Source organism: Diceros bicornis, chromosome 18 (genome assembly GCF_020826845.1).
Source record: "Diceros bicornis minor isolate mBicDic1 chromosome 18, mDicBic1.mat.cur, whole genome shotgun sequence".
NCBI classification, from domain to species: Eukaryota; Metazoa; Chordata; class Mammalia; order Perissodactyla; family Rhinocerotidae; genus Diceros; species Diceros bicornis.
Genome location: NC_080757.1, coordinates 60,865,666 through 60,884,784, shown reverse-complemented (window position 1 = coordinate 60,884,784; position 19,119 = coordinate 60,865,666). Strand labels below are relative to the sequence as shown.

At 63.4% G+C, this 19,119-nt stretch overlaps 1 protein-coding gene across 4 annotated transcripts in view; it reads right to left on the bottom strand.

Annotated features, from left to right (window-relative positions):
- Nucleotides 1-19,119, bottom strand: part of BAHCC1 (BAH domain and coiled-coil containing 1) — a 69,143-nt gene that overhangs the window by 9,311 nt on the left and 40,713 nt on the right. For 2 of the 4 annotated variants that reach the window (XM_058561857.1, XM_058561855.1), the window contains 13 exons: nt 17,364-17,486; nt 12,317-14,074; nt 11,935-12,043; nt 11,347-11,555; nt 10,985-11,143; nt 10,563-10,771; nt 10,065-10,395; nt 8,149-8,979; nt 3,684-3,883; nt 3,410-3,546; nt 2,919-3,047; nt 763-883; nt 320-364 (listed from right to left, as the gene is read on the bottom strand). In XM_058561857.1, coding sequence (XP_058417840.1) covers nt 320-364; nt 763-883; nt 2,919-3,047; nt 3,410-3,546; nt 3,684-3,883; nt 8,149-8,979; nt 10,065-10,395; nt 10,563-10,771; nt 10,985-11,143; nt 11,347-11,555; nt 11,935-12,043; nt 12,317-14,074; nt 17,364-17,486 — 4,361 coding nt within the window. The remainder of the gene's footprint in view (nt 1-319; nt 365-762; nt 884-2,918; nt 3,048-3,409; nt 3,547-3,683; nt 3,884-8,148; nt 8,980-10,064; nt 10,396-10,562; nt 10,772-10,984; nt 11,144-11,346; nt 11,556-11,934; nt 12,044-12,316; nt 14,075-17,363; nt 17,487-19,119) is intronic. The other 2 variants (XM_058561854.1, XM_058561856.1) reach the window with 1 other exon arrangement.

Here is a 19,119-nt window from a genome sequence, read left to right as displayed (position 1 = left end):
GCAAATGGGCAAGCGGCGGCTGCACTCACTGGGTCCCTGGCCCCAAGCCACTCTCAGAAGGTGTCACTTCCCTGGGCCTGGCCCTCCAAAGAAGTGGAGACAACATCTGGCCCAGGGGCACAGGGCTTGCCCACAGGAGCCTATGATTGTGCCTGTCCCGTCCCCCACTCCGCAGCCCCTACGGACTGCCCTCCCTTAGGTCAGGCTGGGGGGAGGGAGGCCAAGGGCCTAGGTGGCTGTGTGTGCTCTGGGCAGAGGCACCAGCCTCCTGCTCAGGAGGGGTGGGCAAAGTGACATCAGGCTCAGACCTGTCTCTCACCTGTCCCTTGCAGGACCCTGGAACGGGGAGGGGCAGGAGCGCACCCTGCACAGAGAAGAAGCGGATGCCGGCATCTGGTGGGGGATCCCACCCCAGGGGAGGGGCAGCTGCCCTTAGCCCGCCCAGTCCACCAGGTGTGCACTGACCCCTGGACACGGTGGGCCCTCATTCCCTCTGTAACCTGGGGTACCTCTGCATTCCTTTTCTGTCTGCTGGAGTGAGCTGAGGAGGAATCATGGAGCATAACTAGCCCCTCGTCCCACCCACAGGGTCAGAGGCCAGCCTCCGCTGTGAGGTCCTGAAGCTTGCCTGGCCTTGGTTTGCTCATCCGAGCAGTGGGAGCCCAGCTGGGTATTGGCGCAGGGCTGGGTGGCAGTGCCTGCTTGGGATCTGTCTGTCTAACATCCCACACCCTGAGCCCGAGGGCGGGCCTCGGGACTCACCACAGAGGCAGGCTGCAGGCCCACGTGGACGCCCTTTACCAGTCGGCTTCGCTTCTTTGTGGGCTCATCACCACCGCCCCGCAGCTCGGCACACAGCAGGCTCAGGCTGGACCGCACGGCCCTGGGGGCACGGGGGTGCAGATGGGTGCAGGCCAGATGCAGGCACACCTGGGCACCCTGGGGGAGGTCATGTGGTGCAGCCGCATGTCGGGAGACCCCTCTCTCCCAGTGCTGAGCCCTGCTGGGCATCTGCCTCCCCGCTAGCCCCCTCAGCCCACTGACTGGCAGTGCTCAGGAGCCAGGGCCCTACGGCCAGCTGGGCCACTGTGTGACTGAAGTTGTGGCCTCAGTCTTTCCACCTGGAAAATCGAGACGGTAACAATTGTGCCTCTCTGCAAGGCTGAGGCCCTCATGAGCCAACTGCTACCGAGTTAGAAAGAAAGAGGGTGCTAGGAGAGGCTCCTGAGAACAGGGCTCACCTCCAACATCACTGCCGCTGCCAGGGGAAGGATGGGGCAGCAGCCAGAGAAACTCGTGCCCAGGGTCTGCCTCCCAGTCCCCAGGGAGTGGGGACTCTGCTGGGCTCAGACCCCTCAGAGCTTCGTCCTCTGCCCTCAATTTGGGGTCTTGAGGGAGGGAACACTGCACCCCCCTGCCCATCTCCCAGATGGGACCTGGGAAGCCGCGATGCCAAGCCTCAGTTTCCCCATCCCCACATGTGTGAGGCGGGGAGCTTGGCTGTCTGTCCTTTGCTAGACGGGGGCTGGGGGCAGGGCCTCTCACCTGTCCGCTCCTCCGCCAACATGGCGTTGATGAGAATGAGTCACAGGTGGAAGCGGAGCGCCCTGGCCCAGCCCTGCCTCGTGTGGCTGGTTCCCTTCACCTCCCCATCCAGAGAGGAGGCCGGGCAGGAAGCTAGGCCCTGCAGCCATGCTTGGCCCCCGGACCCCAGCCCTCCCACTTCCTGCCTGGGCCCAACTGACAGCAGCCACACAAGGCAGAGCCCCACAGCGGGATGGGGAGTGGGCAGGAGCCCAGATGGGGAGGGGGCAGAAGGGTGCCCCAATCCTTAGGAAGGAAGCTCCCTGGACTCGTTTTCCTTCCCTGTCCCGCGGCCACTGCCCTCCAGCCAGGGCCTGGCTTCCGGGGTCAGTGGAGAAAGTGGCCGCAACACGAGCACCACCGGAGCTTCCAGGGCCGGGGGTTCGATGCCAGGTGGGCTTGAGTGCAGCATGGGGTAGCCTCGCCAGGGGCTCCCCGACAAGGACCCTGGCCAGACCCTGGCCTCGGCAGGCCCCACCCTAGCCAGCAGCCCTCACTGTGCTGGCTGGTTCTCAAAGGGAGCCCCCTGGAGCCCCCAACCAGGTAACACCTGGGCAGGGCAGAGGGATGGCTTGGGGAGGCCCCCCCAGCCATATGGCGCCTCCCCGCCACCACCCGCAGCCGACGCAAAGCCCTCCCTGCACCCTTCTCTGCGTTTGCTAATGTTTTGTGACATAAAGCCCCGAGATTAATTTTTTGCCTCTGCCTTAATTGAAGGAACCATTTAGTGCAGATTTAACTATTATTACCAAATCATCAGGATTGATGCAGTGCGCACACGCGCACGCCAATCGTGTTTGGAGGCGCTCAGAGGATTTATGCAAATGGGCCTGCCGGGAGAGGCAATTTGTAGTCGAGAAGGACAATTATACCAGGCCCGGGAGTTCGCCAATGACTCTGCCGGGCGGGTAATGGATAATAACATCGCGAAGCAGCCGTGAGCAGCACCGCAGCGTGACCAACGACTTTATACAGTGCAGATAAAGAGGCTTTTACGCAACGCTGCCTCACGCTCGAGGGGGCCATGGTCAGGTGTGTGGAGCTGGTGTGGCCACCCTCTAGGCCCATGTGGCTTCTGGGAGGAAAGGAGCCCAGGGTGGGATGGAGGGCTGACAGTGGGCAGAGGGAACAGGACGTCTCTGCTGGGCACTCACCGTGGCCCAGAGTTCTGGGAGGAAGTGCTGGGTCTTTAGGAGGAGCTGTGCAGGGGGAGCAGCCCGGGGAGCCGGAAAGAAGCCCAGACCCTGCTGGCCTGACCCTGAGGGCATCCTGGGCTGGCCCCAGCCCCACCACGTGCCCGCTGGCCTGAGGCACCCCATACACCCAGGACTCACTTGACTTTCTTGCTGTCGCCCCTGGGGAGCTGGCCGCCGGCACGCAGGGTAGGCAGCAAGCTGGAGTATTTGCGCTTCCTCGGCCGGCCGGGTCCTCGCCTTGCAGGACTCCTCGAGCTCTCCTCTCTCCTGGGGGCCGCAGGAGGGGTGGTCTGAAGCTTACGCCCACCCTGGCTCCCTGACAAGGGTCTAGCAGAGGGCACTGCCCTTGGGGAGCTGCGGGGGGCAGGCTCTCCCAAGACTTGGCCTGAGAAGCCTGTACCAGCCTCTGCTAGGCGGTTCTCGCACCTGGACTGCCTCCCGCAACTTGGTTTCTCTGCTGGGCGAACGCCTCACCCTTCCACTGCCTTTATGGACCCTCCCAGACCCCAGCCTCTGGCCCAGCTCAGATGGCACACGGGGACGCTCCCTGCCCATGAAGTAGCACCCTGGGCTGGGCTGCACAGTTCCCGCCCTTTGGCTCCAGCCCTCCCCCCATGCCCCTGGCGTACTCATGGTCATGCCTGCGTTGCAGGCGAGCCAGCTCCCGCTGCTTCTCCTTGTAGCGCCGCTGCAGCTCTGCCAGCTGCATGCGCATCTCCACCTCTTGCGTGTCCAGCTGGTCGATGGTGGCCTTCAGCGGGCATACCTGGTAGGCAGGGGCACGGGAGCCTGTGAGCCCAGTCAGGGCCTCACGATGGGGCAGGTGGGCAGCTAGCGTGGGTGCTCAAGCTTCCCCTGGGTCATGGCGCTGGGCTATGGGGGCGACCAGGGCCCCCCACTCACAGGCTTGGTCTTGGGGGTCCAGGTGTCCTTGCGCTGCAGGATCTGCATGCGGGGGGTGAGCGTGGGAGCCCTGCAGGGGTCGGCAGCAAGGTGCTGGGCTGAGGAGGCCGGGCTGTCCAGGCCAGCAGCCTCCACCAGGGACCAGGCTGAGGCCAGCGTGGCCAGGCGCAGCAGGTTGAAGGCCAGGACATCCTCCTCCTCTGTGGGGGACATGAGGATCAGAGTGTGTGCAGGTGGTGGGGACACACTGCCCCTCAAAGAGGCTCTTGACGTCAGCCTGCATCTCAGCATGGCCAAGACTCCCAAGGCTGCCTGGCTCCCTGAGATGTCAGGACCAAGGATGAGGGTGAGGTGGCCGAGAGCAGCAAGCTAGGCCCCGGGGCTGGCCTCCAGCACCCTGCCTCCTCTGCGTGGGGAGAAGTCTCCCTTGGCTACTGCGGGCCAGGCCAGCTGGGATGGCACATGCCCTCCAGACAGACCCCATACCATGTAGTAAAGGCATGTGGCTGGTTATGCTTCTAACAGAAACTGCCCGTGTGTGTGTGCCCACTCCCGGCTTCACGAAAACCTGGAGCCTCACAGCCCTAGTGGGGTTGGGAGGGATGGCCCAGTGCGGGGTCAGAGGGCAGCAGAGGTAGCGTCCATTCAGGGGAGAGGCCTGGAGTGGAGACTAGGACCCAAATGCAATCATGGAGAGGGGGTGGCGGCAGAGATGGGGAGTTGGGTGCGCATGGGGCGGGCTGATCCCTTGAGGAGCTACAACCAGGCAGGGGAGCCAGCCAGGAGGAGCCTTGTGGGGTTAGACGGGGAGCCTGGAGATGGAAGTGTCAGTAGGCAGTCGTGGTTTCCAGAACATACAGCCAGCTCTGGCCTCTGAGAGGGGCTGGGAGCACGACACCCAAGTAGCCATGAGCACACCTAATACCCAGATCTTGGCTTCTAATACCACCCTCTGAGAAAAAGAACTGGCTCCTCGGAGAAAGGGGTGATTCCAGGGGCAGGGAGGTGCGGGGTGAGCCCAGAACACAGGAAGTGCTCAGAGAATGACAGGGACACGTAGGCACACATGGGCCAGCTGAAGTGGCTCCATGGGGCAAATCTGAGACAATTTGGTTACCAAAATAAATGGTGACTGTGAGAAATTATAAGTGATTGAAGAGAATAAGAATTCACGAGTCACACTAATACAGATAAACAAATGAATGAATCGAATATTTGAAGAGGAGTGGGTATGACATTGCTTCAAAGCACCTCCCCTACCAAGGCGGAAAGTGCCTGGCCAGCGCCAGCAGATGGAGCCATGAGGGTGAACCACCCTCTGTGATGGCACAAAGCAGTGGGGCGGACGCTGGAAGCTCAATCCTCTGGACAGTGGTTCTGGGCCAAGGCCACGGGAGACCCTCAGCCCAGAGATGGGTTGTTTGGTCAAAGGTGCTCTGGAAATGGGGGCTGAGGGGAGCTGAGGGAAGCTCTCTCTTCCCAGTGACCTGTGCTGCTCCTGCCACCAGCAGCCAGGGCAGGGCTATCTGCCAGGCCCATTTCAGCTAAAAGTTCTGCAGGGTCTTCCCATCTCTTGGGGTCACTATGAGCACTCAGTGACTCTCTCCTCCCCTCCCTCAGTCCTCCCCGAGCCCCCCCGCCACCAGGCAAAGCCTGTTGAGACTGTGCAAGTCCAGAGGGTGAGCCTGGGAGGAGGGTGGCTGCAGGGAGATGGCGGGGAGGGGGACTAGAGGGCAGGCCCTTCTCTGGGCTCCAAAGGACACCCTGCGTGGTTCTCTAGTCTGGGGGGCTGTGGGGAGAGAGAATAACAGCCCCACTCCCAAGCCTCGGAAGTCTCTAACTCCTATCCCCAGGGCTGGGGGGCAAGACGCAGGACCTTGCAGGGCAAGGCTGCTCAGGCAGGCAGTCAGTGTCGCAAACACAGATGACAGCCGAGGCTCAGGCTTCCTCCCCACAGCCTGGCCAGTGGGGGCTGATGGGGCAGGGAGAAGGCCAAGGGGTTGGCCCAGGGGGGTGAGGGGTGGGGGAAGGGTGGAGAAGGGCAGTTCAAAGCGGGGAGGTCTGGGGAGGGTGGGATCTCCGTTCAGCCCTTCACCTGGTTTTAGGCTCACTCAGGAAAGAAGGGGCATCCACGCCCGGGACGGTGAGGGTCTGGGCTTCCCCAAATTCCAGGGTGGATGGGAGGCCAGTGGGCACTACAACCCTAGGTAGCTCCTCCAAGTGCAGAGTGGGGCCTTCTGGGTGCGCAGGGCCTGGCCCCCGCACTTGGGCCTTACCATCCATGGCCGGACAGAAGTGTCCCACAACCCCCTGCCCCAGGGCTCAGCCTGGGGCCCGAGTCCCTGCGTCTGGGATGGGGGTCCGGGGCAGGGCAGCCCGCCCACCAAGCTCCCTGGCCTTGAGCCCAGGTAGGGGCAAGCCAAGGGTCCCTCGGCAGAGGCCTGCCCAGGGCGGGGGTTGGGGCTGTGAGGGGCTCTGGGTGCCCAGGTCAGTGAGGGTGGGATGGACCCCAGCCCAGTAGCAAAGAGCCTGGGCCTCTAACCCCAGCTCCACCATGGCCCAGCCACAGAGCCGAGGGCCACATCGCCTCTCTGAACCCGCTTACCTCCTCACCCCACCTCCCAGGGGCCCCCACCCAGCCTTTCACCAAATGCTCTGTCCAGCCTGGGAGAGTACGGGGTGGGGGGGTTCCCCTCTGGGGAGGCGGGGACAGGAAACACTGCTATCCCTCTGGGATCTTTAAGCCTCCCTCTCTGCTCTTCTCACTCAGCCCCTGATCTGAGTTCTCCTACTTTCTCCCTCTCTGAGTCCTGCTGTTTGCTCACTTGGAGGAGAACGGAGCTGATCTAATTAACTTCAGGCAAAGCAAATCACTGTACTTGTAGGGAATAGCTGTGGAACTGAGAGGCTGTGCAGACCAGCCAATTAATTGGGACAGAGGGAGGGTGGGGCCTGGGGGTGACAGGACAGGTGGGTGGGGGCCTGAGGACTCTAGGAGGGGAGCATGGGGTGGAGACCTGGCCGTGGCCGCTCGCTTGGTCCACACACCCTAGTGACGGCAGCTCCTGGCTGGACCGACAGTTGCAACGCCCACAGCGGGACACACGCGGTCTCCACGTGAGCATTCATTCAGTGCATGGGCGCTGGTCCAGCAGACATTCACACGCACAGACCGGGTGGCCACACACACACGGCACCCGGCATCCGCTCAGAGCAGCCTCATGCCAGACACACTCGCACGGGGGTCCCGGCAGCTCGGGCCCTGCCCGGGGAACCCCCGCCTCACCCTACAGCCCCAATCCCCGAACGAGGCCCTCCTGGGGCTCCCCAGCTTACTCCCCTCAGCACAGTGGGGGGCCCTGTGCAGGCAGACAGGAGAGGAGCGACACAGAGGCCTTCGGGGAAATTAACTTTATAAGAACCTTCACTTTATCTCCACGTGGCACAGAAGGCGCCAGTGGCTGGCAGTGGGCAGCAGAGAGCTTCATGTGTTGGGAGAGGAAGCGGGCAAGTGTGAGGACTTTGTTGGGTTCTTTCTATAAACATCAATGGAACACAATGCCCAGTGAGGGGTGCTCCCCCGGGGAGGGGGCTCTCTCTGGGACAGAGAGGAGGAGCTTCTCCTAGGGGACGCCTGGGCAGCAGGGAGGGCCCATGTGGGGTCCCTGTGGGGCACAGCGGAGGGCTGGAGTGCCCTAAGCAGAGACCTGACCCTTGGGCTCAGGTCCGCATCTCACTGAGAGGCGATACCAGCCCTTTGCCTGTACCCCAGGGCCCTTGGGAGTGTGGGGAGCCCAGGAGCATCTCATCCAGGACATCAGCCCAGGGCAGAAACTGCTGCCGCCCCTGCCCCCAGCCCCTAGCCCCCAGCCCTGGTGAGGCCATGAGGGAGGCAGGAGAGCTGAGGCCTGGGGACCCACCTGAGCAGTCTCGTGCCACCTCCCCTGGGCCTGGGAGGCAAAGGCCAATGTGTCCTGAGCAGGACCCTGCACAGGCCCAGGGCTGGGAGCCTTGTAGCCCGAGGTGGAAAGTCAGGGTTGGAAGCCTGCAGAGGAGGGTGCGATCTTTCCTCCCCCTTCCCTGGCTCAGGTCAGAGGCCTCGACCCCCCGACCCTACCCCATGTGGGTCTGGGCATCCTCAGGTGTGAAATGCGAGCCCCTCAGGGCGTCATGAACACTGCAGTGCAGGGAGGTGCTGCCTAGGGGCCCTTTTCTGACACCAACGTCTGGGTACAGTCCTGGCCCCCAGGGGACCAGTCGGCAGCCAGGGCTGGGGTGACACGGTGTGGGCACACAGCCTCCAGGTTCCTGATGAGAGGCTGGTGGGTGGAGGGGCAACTGCGAGACCATGCTGCAGAGACAGCTGAACAGGACCGAAGGCCACTGTTTGGCCTGCTGACCCTGAGCCCATGCCTGAGGGTCCATCTCCCGGGGCCCCAGAGGGATGGGGGTGCTGGCGGCTCACCTGGCAAGGCTGGCTCACTCCTCCGCTGCTGGATCTCGAGGTCAGCCAGCTCGCTGAGCAGGGCGATTCCATGAATCCCTGAGCTATGGGGCAGGGGAGCTGTGCTGGGCGGCCCAGGGATAGTGGGGGGCAGAGGATCCAGTGGGCCGACACTGGGCAGGTCCCCCAGGTTAATGGTGGCAGCCACCAGGGCATCCAGGCCTGGCCGCATCCTGGGCAAGTGACTGCTGTGGGGAGTCGACCCCCCATCCTCCTCCTCCTCCTCCACCTCCAGCTCGTCCTCCTGGAACTCGGCCTCATCCTCTGGCTCTGCCTCACCAGGGGCCTGCCCCTCGCCTGGCTCCAGGGTGCCTGGGCTCCCCGCCTGCTGCTCCAGGGCCTGAGGGCCAGCCCCCGACAAGGGCCTTTGCTTCCCCTCCGCTCTCCCCTCCTCCATGGTCCTCTCCTCTTGGGCCCCTCCCTGAGTAGAATTAGCCAAGCCAGTGGCCTCAGGGACCCCTCCCTTGAGGAGGGCCCCGAATTGCAATTCTCGCAGCCCTTCCAGTGGGCTGGGGTCTGCTGCCTTCCCCGGGGATTCCTGCTCTGCAGGGTAGGGGGTGGCGGCAAGGTCCTGGGTGGCCTCCCTGGCCCCTGAGGGCAGCCCAGGCTCCTCTAGGCTCAGGGGGCTGCGGCGGGGTGGCTCCCCAGGCGGGAACGTCCTTGCTGGCTCAGGCCGGGCCCCGGGGGAGGCGGTTTGCATAGTTTCAGGGTCCGAGAGGTCAGATGAGTGCATGTTGGGGGGCAGAGAAAAGCCCGAGCCGGCCGCAGGGCACGTGTATCCGGGAGGCAGGTCTGCAAAAGAGGGGCATTATCAGGAGAGAGCAGCTGGGGGGAAGGGTGGCCCCGTTACAGATGGGGAGAGGGCGGCCTCAAACCCCTCAGACCCACACCTGGGAGGGAGGGTCGCCAGCTGGCCCTCTGCTTACAGAACATGTGAGGCAGGAACGGTGACACATTATGTGGAGGGGGAGCCAGGCCTCCCAGGCCCCCAGGCTAGCCCAGGACCCCCTCTCTGGCCAAGACAGCTGAGGCCTCTGGCGCTGCTGTAGCCTTGGGAGCACAGGGGCCCCTGGGGGCCATCTCTGGCGTGGTGTGGTGTGGCTCATAAGAAAAGGGGGGTGTTTTAAAACCAGATACTTGAATCAGGGCTTTCCCTGAACCAGAACAAGCGACAGCCTGTCAGAGGCCTTACGCCCCATTAACTGCAATTAAAGAAAACACAAAAACTAAGGGGAAAAAAAAAGCCTAAAAAAAAAAAAACCACCTCTCTTGGCTCAGTCTCCTTATTGTGGAACTGGGACGGGTTTTATGTTTGCCACACGGGTTTCCAGTGTAAACTCTCAGCCTAATTCAGCGAGAATCAAGCAGCTGAGGGGGAGCTGGCAGGCGGTGGCGGGCGGGCTGCAGAGGCCAACGCTCTGCCAGGCCCCTCTGCCGCAGGCCACCTCTCTCGCTTCAGGCCCAAATGGGTGGCATCTCTGGCCCCGACGGCCGAGGGTGAGCTCCCACGCCCAGCTTCTCAGCTGGAGACAGGTCTTGCGACTGCTGCCACGTGGTCCTGCCACCGTCCCCAGCAGGCCAGTACCACACCATTCACAGGGGCCAGTGCCGCCTCGTTTTGCCCCGTCTGCCAGGGACTGGGAAGAAGATGGCAGGAACCCTGCGTGCTTCCCCCCTGGGTCACCCAGAAGGATCGTGGAGAAGGAAGAAGAGAAGGAGCAGGGGACAGTCAACTTTGTCCTGGGCCCTACCAGGAGGCCTGGGTAGATGAGGGCAACCCTCAGCTCTGGTGATTTAGCTCTGCCCACCCAGGAGCAGGGAAAGGCCTCAGAGCGGAGGGGGCCGGCTGAGGCCAGCCCAGTGCAGCCCACTCTCACCTGGTTCCAACGTGCTGAGGTCAGCTCTGGGCCGCCGGGCCTCCCCACTTGTGTCCTCGGCACTGGATAGCTTGGAGCCAGGCCCGGGGCTGCCGGTGGGGCAGAGGGATAAAGTGCACGGGGCGCTGGGACGTGGTGGCGGTGCAGGGCAGCTGGCAGGGGGCTTCAGGGTGGGCGAGTGGCAGCAAGGTGGCAGCTTGGCAGGGCCTGTGGTGGCGGGTGAGGGGGCGCCCTTGGCCGTGGGGGTTAAGGCAACTGGCTTATGGGTGGACTTCAGGGCCTTCTCCTGGGTGGGCTCCTCCAGCTCCACATGGTGGTCCTCGGGCTTCCGCTGTTGGGGTTAGGGAGAGGCTCAGCCCGCTCGGCCCCCCTGCTTAAGGCACCACAGTGTGGGGGTGGGGAGGTGCAGCGGGGACTCCTGGGCCAGACCAGGCTGGAGCAGACAGGGAGCAGGCGGTGCCCTGGGTCCCAGATGGGTGTGGCCGTGGGGGCAGGTACCTGGAACTGGGTGGCCCGCTGTAGCTCCAGGGCCTGGGCAGCCCGCTGTTGCTGCTGTTGCTGCTGCTGCTGCAGGGCGTAGAGCTCCTGCTGTCGCAGGAACTGGGACCGTGAGTAGACGGGGAGCTGGCCTGGGTGCTGCATGTGGGAGGCGGGGCCCCGGCCCCCATACATGGGGGGCCATAGCGAGGCCTGGTCCATGACATCAGCTGTGGGCAGGCCCAGAGGAGACATCAGCCCCAGCTGGGACGGGCACCGGGCTGCACCCCCAACCACCTCAGCTGGCCCCTTCCCCACCCCTCGCCGCCAGCTCATCCACTTCACCCTCGCCTCCCGCTCCCAGGCCAGCATGGGCTGCTCCCCTCCTCAGACACGCTTCCCACACTCCCACATGCAAATAGCCTGGCCAGAAAGGCCCTTACCAAGCGCATGGGGCGTGGGGTGTGGCGTGGGCTCTGAGGGCAGGATGACTAGCTGTGCGGGGGTGTCCTGGGAGAGGGGGAAGACGGAGGGCATGGAGCCGGGCACAGAGGCAGGGAAGCCGGGGGGCAGGTTCTGGTGCAGGGCAGGGTGCCCAAGGCCTGGAGAGACAGAGCCCAGTGGTCAGGCAGTGCAGTGCAGGGCAGGGAGCAGGGACTACAGGCTGGTTGGGGCCCATGCCACCCTCAGGCCTCCCACAGCAGGCTGGCTGGCCCCAGGCCAGCCCTGACCACCAAGCCTGGCCCCGACACTTGCCCTGCCCCTTGCTCACCGGCTGCCCCCCACCTGCCCTCAGAGCACTGACCATAGGAATGTCCTCCCATCCACAAGGAGGGGCTGCGGGTGCGGGGCAGCCAGGAGGGGTGGGCAGGGTGGGGGTGGGGGGCTGGGTCCCCACCCAGCTGGCTGCTCTGCAGGGAAGAGCCGCTGGCGATCATGAGGTGAGGGGCCAGGTCTCCGGGGCAGCTGCCTGACGGGTGGATCCGGGAGAATTCCACAAGGTCCTTGTTGTCCCTGTACACATAGGGACCACGGGGGACGCGGGGGGGCTCAGCACCATTGTTAGGCCACCCGCCTGGCTCCTCGCCCCACCCTGTGGCCATCAATCTTGGAGACGGGTGGCTTAGAGGATTAGGAAAGACCCCAGGCTCAGGTGGGTCTCAGCATCAGAGGCCTCCGTCCCAGCACTGGCCCCATCAATGGAAGGGGAGGTAGCAGAGCTCCCCTCAAGATGGGCAGACACCCCAGAAAGCCCCCGGGGTGGATGCACAGCCCTGCCTGCAACAGGCCACAAAATCTGACATCCTGGCCACTTTATCCCATGCAGACTCGAGTGGGCGAGCCTGGAGGTGTGGCCTGGCCCCACCCCAAAGGCCAAAGCCCTGGTTCTTACTGCAGCAGCAGCTCACGGCCCGAGAGCCCCAGGCGGTCCTCACACAGGCGTGCCCTTTCCTCCTCAGCCTCCAGGTCCAGCGCGTGGGTGGAGCGGGGCCCACCACCAGCTGCATGGGTCGGAGATGGCAGAAGGGATGAGGGTAGGGGTGGCAGGAAGCCAGAGGCACCCAGGGTGAGTCTCCTGCCCTGCGGGCCTCAGGGGTCTGCAAGGGCAGGTGAGGGGAGCCAGCAGGCTCACGGGGCGAGGGCAGGCTGGTCCACCCTGGGAGGTACAGGACTGCAGGCATGGGGAGAGGACGGGTGGGAGCACCCAGGGCCCCTCCTGGGGAACTCAGGAGGGTGGACAAGCATCCCGTCTCCCTCCTGGTGGAGGGGCCTACCTTTGAAGGTGGGGGCTGCCTGGCCCTGCCGCCCAGCACTGGCACCATAGGCCGTCTCAGGTCGGCTCACCGTGTCCTTCTGCCGGGCCAAGGCCACTGCGATGCCCACAGGTGGCTGCCGCACCTCTCCATCGCTGTGTGGGGCGTCGTGTTCCCGGCTCCGGGCACAGTTGGGCCTCTCTACCTCGCCAGGGGCCTGGCATGGGCCCTTGGAGGCTGGGAACTTCACGTCCTGCTGGGCGCAGCTGGCCTTGAGGCCACCCAGGCCCACAAAGGGTGCCTTCTGACTGACAACCAGCGCTTGGTTGCTGTACTTGAGCAGGTTTTGCATGGCTGAGACTTCGTCGGGTGGGGTGGGCAGGTCCTGGGACAGGAGAGCCGCCTGCTGCAGGCTGCCGCCGAAGGGGTCCAGGTAGGCGCTGCCCTTGCGCTCCTCACCAATGGCCATGGTGGCTCCCTGGCCTGACTGGACGCTCCACGGGGGTAGGTGGGGCCCACTGTAACCCAGAGATGCCAGCTCCAGGGACTTGCGCTTGGCCTCGGCCCCATTGCCCCCTGGCTCCACCTCAGGAGCCACCAAGTGCTGCTGATGCCGGATCCGGGCCACCTTCTGGGCCCCAGGGGGACCCGCGGGGGCCTCCTTGCTGGCAGTCTTGTCTAAAGTGCAGCAGGCCTGGGTGACCTTCCCGCCCAACGGGTCCTGGTGACCTGGCCGGGCACAGTCCTGCAAGGGGGTGGGCAACTCGAAGTAGCCACTTTTGTCCAGACTGCCTTTGGGGAGCCCGGGGAAGGGGGCCTCAGGGCCCACACTGTTGAGGTACTCCAGGCCCTTGAGCCGGGGGTTGAGGGCCGCCTCGAAGACCCCAGGCCGCCGCTCACCCTTGCCCTCCGCCTTCAGCTGGGCATAGGAGACCCCGTAGGGTGCAGCATGGTCAGGGGCCATGGCCCCATCCAGGTGCCGATCTTTGCCCTCACCTGCCACAGCACAGGCCTCGGCCGCCTGGAAGGGGCGGCTTTTGTCGGCCAAGTGTCCCACTGAAGGCACGAAGGTGGGCCCGCTGGCCTTTAGGTCCCGAGGGACTTTGTCTTGCAGTGGACAGAGCCCGTCCGTGCTGCCATGCAGCTGCAGGCAGGGGAAGGAGCCCGTGGCTGTGCTGAGGGGCGGGGGTGGCCCAGCGGGCAGGCCAGACGGCACTGTGTAGGACACAGCGTGGTGCAGCATTTGCCGTCGCTCCAGGCACTCGCTGAAAGCAGGCCCAGGCTCCGAGGGGCCGGCTGCCTCCTTGGTGCAGCGTCCAGAGGCCGCCACACCCATGCCGGGCCGCGCCAGCATACCCCCTGCACAGCTGGCCAGGGCAGCCTTGCCCATGTCGCCATTGAGCACCTTGGTGTTGAGCAGGCAGGAGGTCAGGTGCTTTGGGCGGCCCTCACAGGTGCCCCGGGGTGCGGCGCCACCTTCCTTGCAGTGCCCATCTGCCGGCACGGGCAGCACCAGCTTCTGGCGCTCCTTGCCACCGTCCTCCGCTGCCGGCCGCTCCTTGCCCTCTGCCGCCTTGCCAGCCTTCTCTCTGCCCAGCTCTTTGCCCATGAGGAAGCGGTCGCACTCTTTGGTGCCCTTCTGCAGGAGGCCGGCCTCACCCCGGTCGTGGCTGCAGGAGCCAATGGGGTGGCCAGGGGCAGCCCGGGCCACGCTGGGGAAGTTGTGGTTGGCAGGCAGAAGAGTGGGCTGTGGGGGCAGGTTGCGCAGGTAGAAGTTATCTGCGTGCCGAGAGAACCAAGGTCAACAGGCTGCTGGGGCGGGGGTTGGACAAAGACCCCCCCCCCCAGGACACAGGCTCCACGTGGCTCCCGACTGCTGGCTGGCACTGACTCAAGGTTACTGCCTGAGGAAGGTTTAAAACTGTAAACTGTACATAACATATAACTTACCACTTTAACCATTTTTAAGTGTGAAGTTCAGTGGAATTAAGTACATTCACATTGTTGTGCAACCAACACCACCATCCATCTCCAAAACTTTTTCATTGTCCCAACTGAAGCTCTGTCCCCATTAAACACTAACTCCCCACCCCCGGGAAGGTTTTGACTTATGTTCAGCCCCCCAGGAGATGGGAGCTACAAACGCCCGGCCCCCTGCCCACCAGTGCCCCCTTAGGGGGTTAGCGGAGGGAGGGCGGGACTGGGCGGCAGCGTGCGCTGACAAAGCAGAATAGTGAGGTCTGGGGCAACAGGCACCTCCCCTCACCCCACAGGATGTTGGGTGCATAAACTGTTGGGTTTTTACAAATAGCCATCAGAACCTCCAAAGCTTAAGGAGGGTGCTGGGTCATCGCCAGTGAAGTGGACGGCAGTGCACGTGGCGTGTGGTGTGATGTGACCACTGCACAGCGTGCTGTGCCAGGATGCCCAGCCACATGGAGAGTCGTCTGAGAGAGCCTACTGACAGTGGGCCCATGCGCTGTGGAAGGCTAAGTTCCTGGCTCTCTCTGGCCCCCGGTAAGTGCTCAGACCCCCAGGAGGAAGAGAGGCCCAGGGGAGGTGTGTGTCTGAGGATAGGCTGGGTGTGAAGGCCCTCGCCCACCTATCTCCTGAATCCCCTGGCAGGCCCCCAGCCCCTCTGCATTGTAGCTATGGCTATATCTCAGGCTGGAGGCTAGGGGAACCCTTTAAAAAAGGGAAAAAGGAAAATGGTCCCAGTTGGCTGTCCCCACCTCTAGCCCACGATTGGCTTTCAATGCCCCTGCAGCTCTGAGCCCACCCTGCCTGGGAGGGGGTGGGTATGCCCTTGGTTCCCTATGCTGATCTGTGGCCTGGGAGAAACCCTTCTTGCCTGGGTAGAACCAGCCCTGGGGACACCCACTGCTCTCCAAGCTGGGGCCGGTTACTGTCTCTGGGGACGATTACTGTCTCTGGGGACGTTGGGGGACGCCTCTTCCACACCCAGCTGGGGTGGCAGACAGGAGACAGCAGACAAGGGGGAACAAAAGAAACATTTGGAACTTGTACAACTGTCCTCAAGTTGCGTAAATTCCTTGTCAATTTCCTGCTAATTTAAACAAGGGGAAGAGGGTCGCCTGGATGAAACCTAATTAGCTCTTTTTCCAGAACCCAAGTGCTCTTGGATGAAGCTCCACCACAACACTCTGAAAGCTGAGAGGCCGTCAGCGCTCCAAGGGGGTCCTGGCTCAGGTTCACTGGGTCAGGTTTCTGGGGCTGAGACCACCTGCCTGCCCCTGGTAAACACTGTCAAAGCAGCTGCACACACCCAGGCTGACGTGGGAGTCTGGGGGACCCAGCCCACGGTCTGTGGGGGGCTGTCCTCAGGGCAGCAGAGCACCTGGTCTCCAACCCTGAGGAGACTGGGATTTCCTGGGTGTCTGTCCATCCTCTGGGTGGGGGTGGGGAGCTTCCTGGCCCTGCCCGCAGGCAGAGTCTTGTCTGCACCATGCCCAGCGGGCCAGCCCCAGGCCAGGCCAAGGTCTCAGCTGCCCCACCAGGCCCAAAGGTGCGGGATGGGCTCCAGGACACGGATATACCAAGGTCCTGGAGTGGGAGGCCAACAGAGAGAAGGGGGTTGCAGGAGGGCCGGGGCGGCGGGGCAGGGGGGCTGACCACAGGCTCACTTCGCTGGGCTCCCCTTCCTTCCCTGAGACTCCTTCAGGACACTCTCCAGTTTAACTGCTACCTCCTGAAGCCCTGCCAGGTGTCCTGTTGACCTCCCAGGCCCCACAGGGTGCTTTATGGGCCCCTCCTCTGCCTCCACTCAGAGCTCTGGCCTTGGGGCTCCCCAGGATCCTCTCTTGATCCACCCTCCTCACTTGGGACAGCCCCTCTCCTTGAGCCAGATCAATCTCCCCAACCCACCCCTCTGGCACTGACCCCCCCCCCACCCCTCTGGCACTGTCCAGCAACCGTCTGGATACCCCTGGAAAGGCCCCTCAGCCCCTCTGCATAGAAGCTAAACTCACTCCTTCCCTCTGAACTGCTCCCCACTAGGTGCACCCCCACCCACAGCCTGGGCCATGAATCAGGGGTCACTTAGGACCCCCTGTCCCTCATGCTCCTTCCAGGGCACCCATGGGACCCCACGCTGCAGTTCAAGTCCATATCATTTGTCATCTGAAACATGGTAACTAACCCAACGGTCTCCCTGCCCCAACTTCCTAGCCACCACCCAGGGAAATCTTCCTAAAATACAAATGAGATGTCACCCCACCCAGGAAAAATCCCGGAGACGGGCACCAAGGCCTCCAGCCACTCCCCACACCTGTCCCATCTCCAGGTGGCTGCAGTTCCTTCAGGTTCCTTGATGCATGTGTCTGTGTGTGTGTGCGTGTGTGTCTGCATGTGTGTGTGTGGTATGCGTGTGTGTGTGTGCGTGCGTGTGCTCTCTCCCCAGGGAATGCCCTCCCCACCACCCCACCAGCCCTACCTCCTCATCAGCAAAACCCCGACCTCAGCGTCCCTCCTCCTGCCAACAGGTGGGAGCCCCTCCTCTGTCCACTGGGCGCATCGTGGCCCCACCTCCCTGCGGCCTCTGCCTGACCTCAGGCTCTGGGGTGGGGTGGGGGCCTGGGCCTCCTGCCATCCAGTGAGGCAGGAAGTGCAGGCTTCTGGGGGCCTCTTCTGCCCCCACCTGATGACATCCTCCCCTGAGCTGCCCCTGGGACCCCTTAGCTGCCGGGGCAGGGCGGTGGACGGGCAGGGCTGGGCCAGGTGCTAAGGGAGCTGGGTGCCACTCCTTTGGGGCCGTGCTTATTTGAGATGCTTCCACCGGAGCCCTGAGAGCTCCAGACAGCATGGTTCTGTCTTCAGAGTGCTCAAAACCTGCAGCTTGGCCATGGTCCTGGGACCTGGAGTTTAAATCCTCCAGGGGCCTCAGGCCCACTCTCCTCTGCCCCTACCCCACCATGGCCTGAGACCCAGAGGGGAGGGTTCACCCAGACTGGCTGCCTTTACCTGGCACTCCAGAAGCTCCCAGCCCCACCCCTTCCCCTCCAGGATGCCCTGCACCCCAGGCCCCTCGTGGCCTGACGCTAGCACTTGCCTTTTTGGGTTCCATAGAAACGATGTTGCCCATAGAGAACGTTGCTGTTTCCATGGTGATCCAAGTGGCTCATGGGTAGGAAGGTGGATGCCAGACTCCCCGAAAATCTGGGGTACCCTGGAGCTAGGGAAGCAATGAGACTGGCTACAGAGGCACCTCCAGGCCCCCCAGCCCACACCCGCCCTGACCCCAGGGACGTGAGAAGCCCGCAGGTGGCCCAGGAGTGGCGCCCCGCAGAGCGCAGCGCGCAGGCTGCCGGTGGGAAATCAACCCATCAATACATCATATTAACTCTGACTCGACTAATACCATCCCTCTGGTGCGGCACAAATTGAATTGCTGATGGGCTGGGGAGAGGGGAGGATGGAGGATGGTGCCATTGATGTCTCTCCCAGCGGCACTCAGCAGCACGGGAGTTCCGAGGCAGGGCAACAAAACGGGTTCTGGAGAGGCGTCTCAGAGGAGGGAGACGTGTGGATGGAGACTCCCAGCTAGGAGAGCCAGGGCCAGTGGCCGCCCCGGCCCGTGCCATCCAACAGGATGAGCTGAGGCTGGCGCGGTCCGGGTGTGGCAGGCTTCTACCTTCCTGGAGGCAGCAGGTGCTGGGCCTCTTCTGAGCTCTGAGATCTGCAAAGGGAGCTGGTTCCCAGCAGTGGCAGCATCGCCCCCAGAAGAGTTCCCTGCGTTGGTTCCCAGCCCTGAGACTCTCCCTGGGGCCTCCCAGTCATGCCAGGCAGGCCCCTCTCTGTCCCTCTGAGGGGCCTAGACTATCTCCTGGTCTGGCCCTGCCCAGCGTAGGGATGCCAGCCACACCCTGGAGATGGCCCCACTTGTCGGCCTTGGACCTTGGGGGGCTCTGGCCACCTAGACTTACACCCTGCCCCCAAGAAGAGATGAGGAAAGACAGAACTAATCATCAGCCCCAGGGGCCCATCCAGGCACCGGCACCCTGGCCAGGCCCAGCGGGGAGGAGGCGTGTCTGCTCGATGTCCAGAGCCTCCAGCCACCTAGAACGTGGCTCCTCACAACTGGTTGTTCCCCACCAGGCCCAGCAGGGAGGGGTCAGAGTGGGCAGAGGGCCCACAGCTGGGGAGGCCTAGTCACCCGCTGGGCTGGGGTGGCCAGGACGCTGTCTTACTCCAAAACTTACACCTTGAGCTAATGCTCTGAACGTTTTCCCTGTGGAAAACAGGCCCCAAGAGTTTCTCTTGGGGACCCCATGATTGTCCCAAGAGCTACCGTGGCTACCAGGAGTGGCTTTCCATCTGACTTCTAGGCTCCCTTGGCTGTGACAAGAGAGCAGGAATCCCAGGGTTTCCCCAAGGAGCAGTGGCCATGGGGACAGGGAGAGGGAGGAGTTTGTGCAGGGCCCTGCGGGCAGCAGTCCCCGGGAGGGGAGGGCAGCCTGTGTACCAGGGAGAGGGTCTGAGCGCCCATCACAGCTGTGCCTTGATAAAAGGGAGCCGTGAGCCACAGCCTGGGGAAGAGGGGCGCCAGCACCCCTCTTAGTGCATCACAACGAAGTCACTGACAAGTCCTGAAGCAGAGAGCTATGTTCATCTTGTTCATTAACTGTTTCCCAAACTCCTTTATGCCAGAACCCCTTTGCTGTTTCAGTGGCCAAGCATGCCAAGGAACACACTCAGAAACACCTTTCCAGAAGGGGCAGGCTCAGAAATATAGGACAGACCTCCAGGCCCCCACATCCTCAGAGGGCCTGGGGCAATTGCCTGTGGCCTGAGGCTGGCCTGCTGGG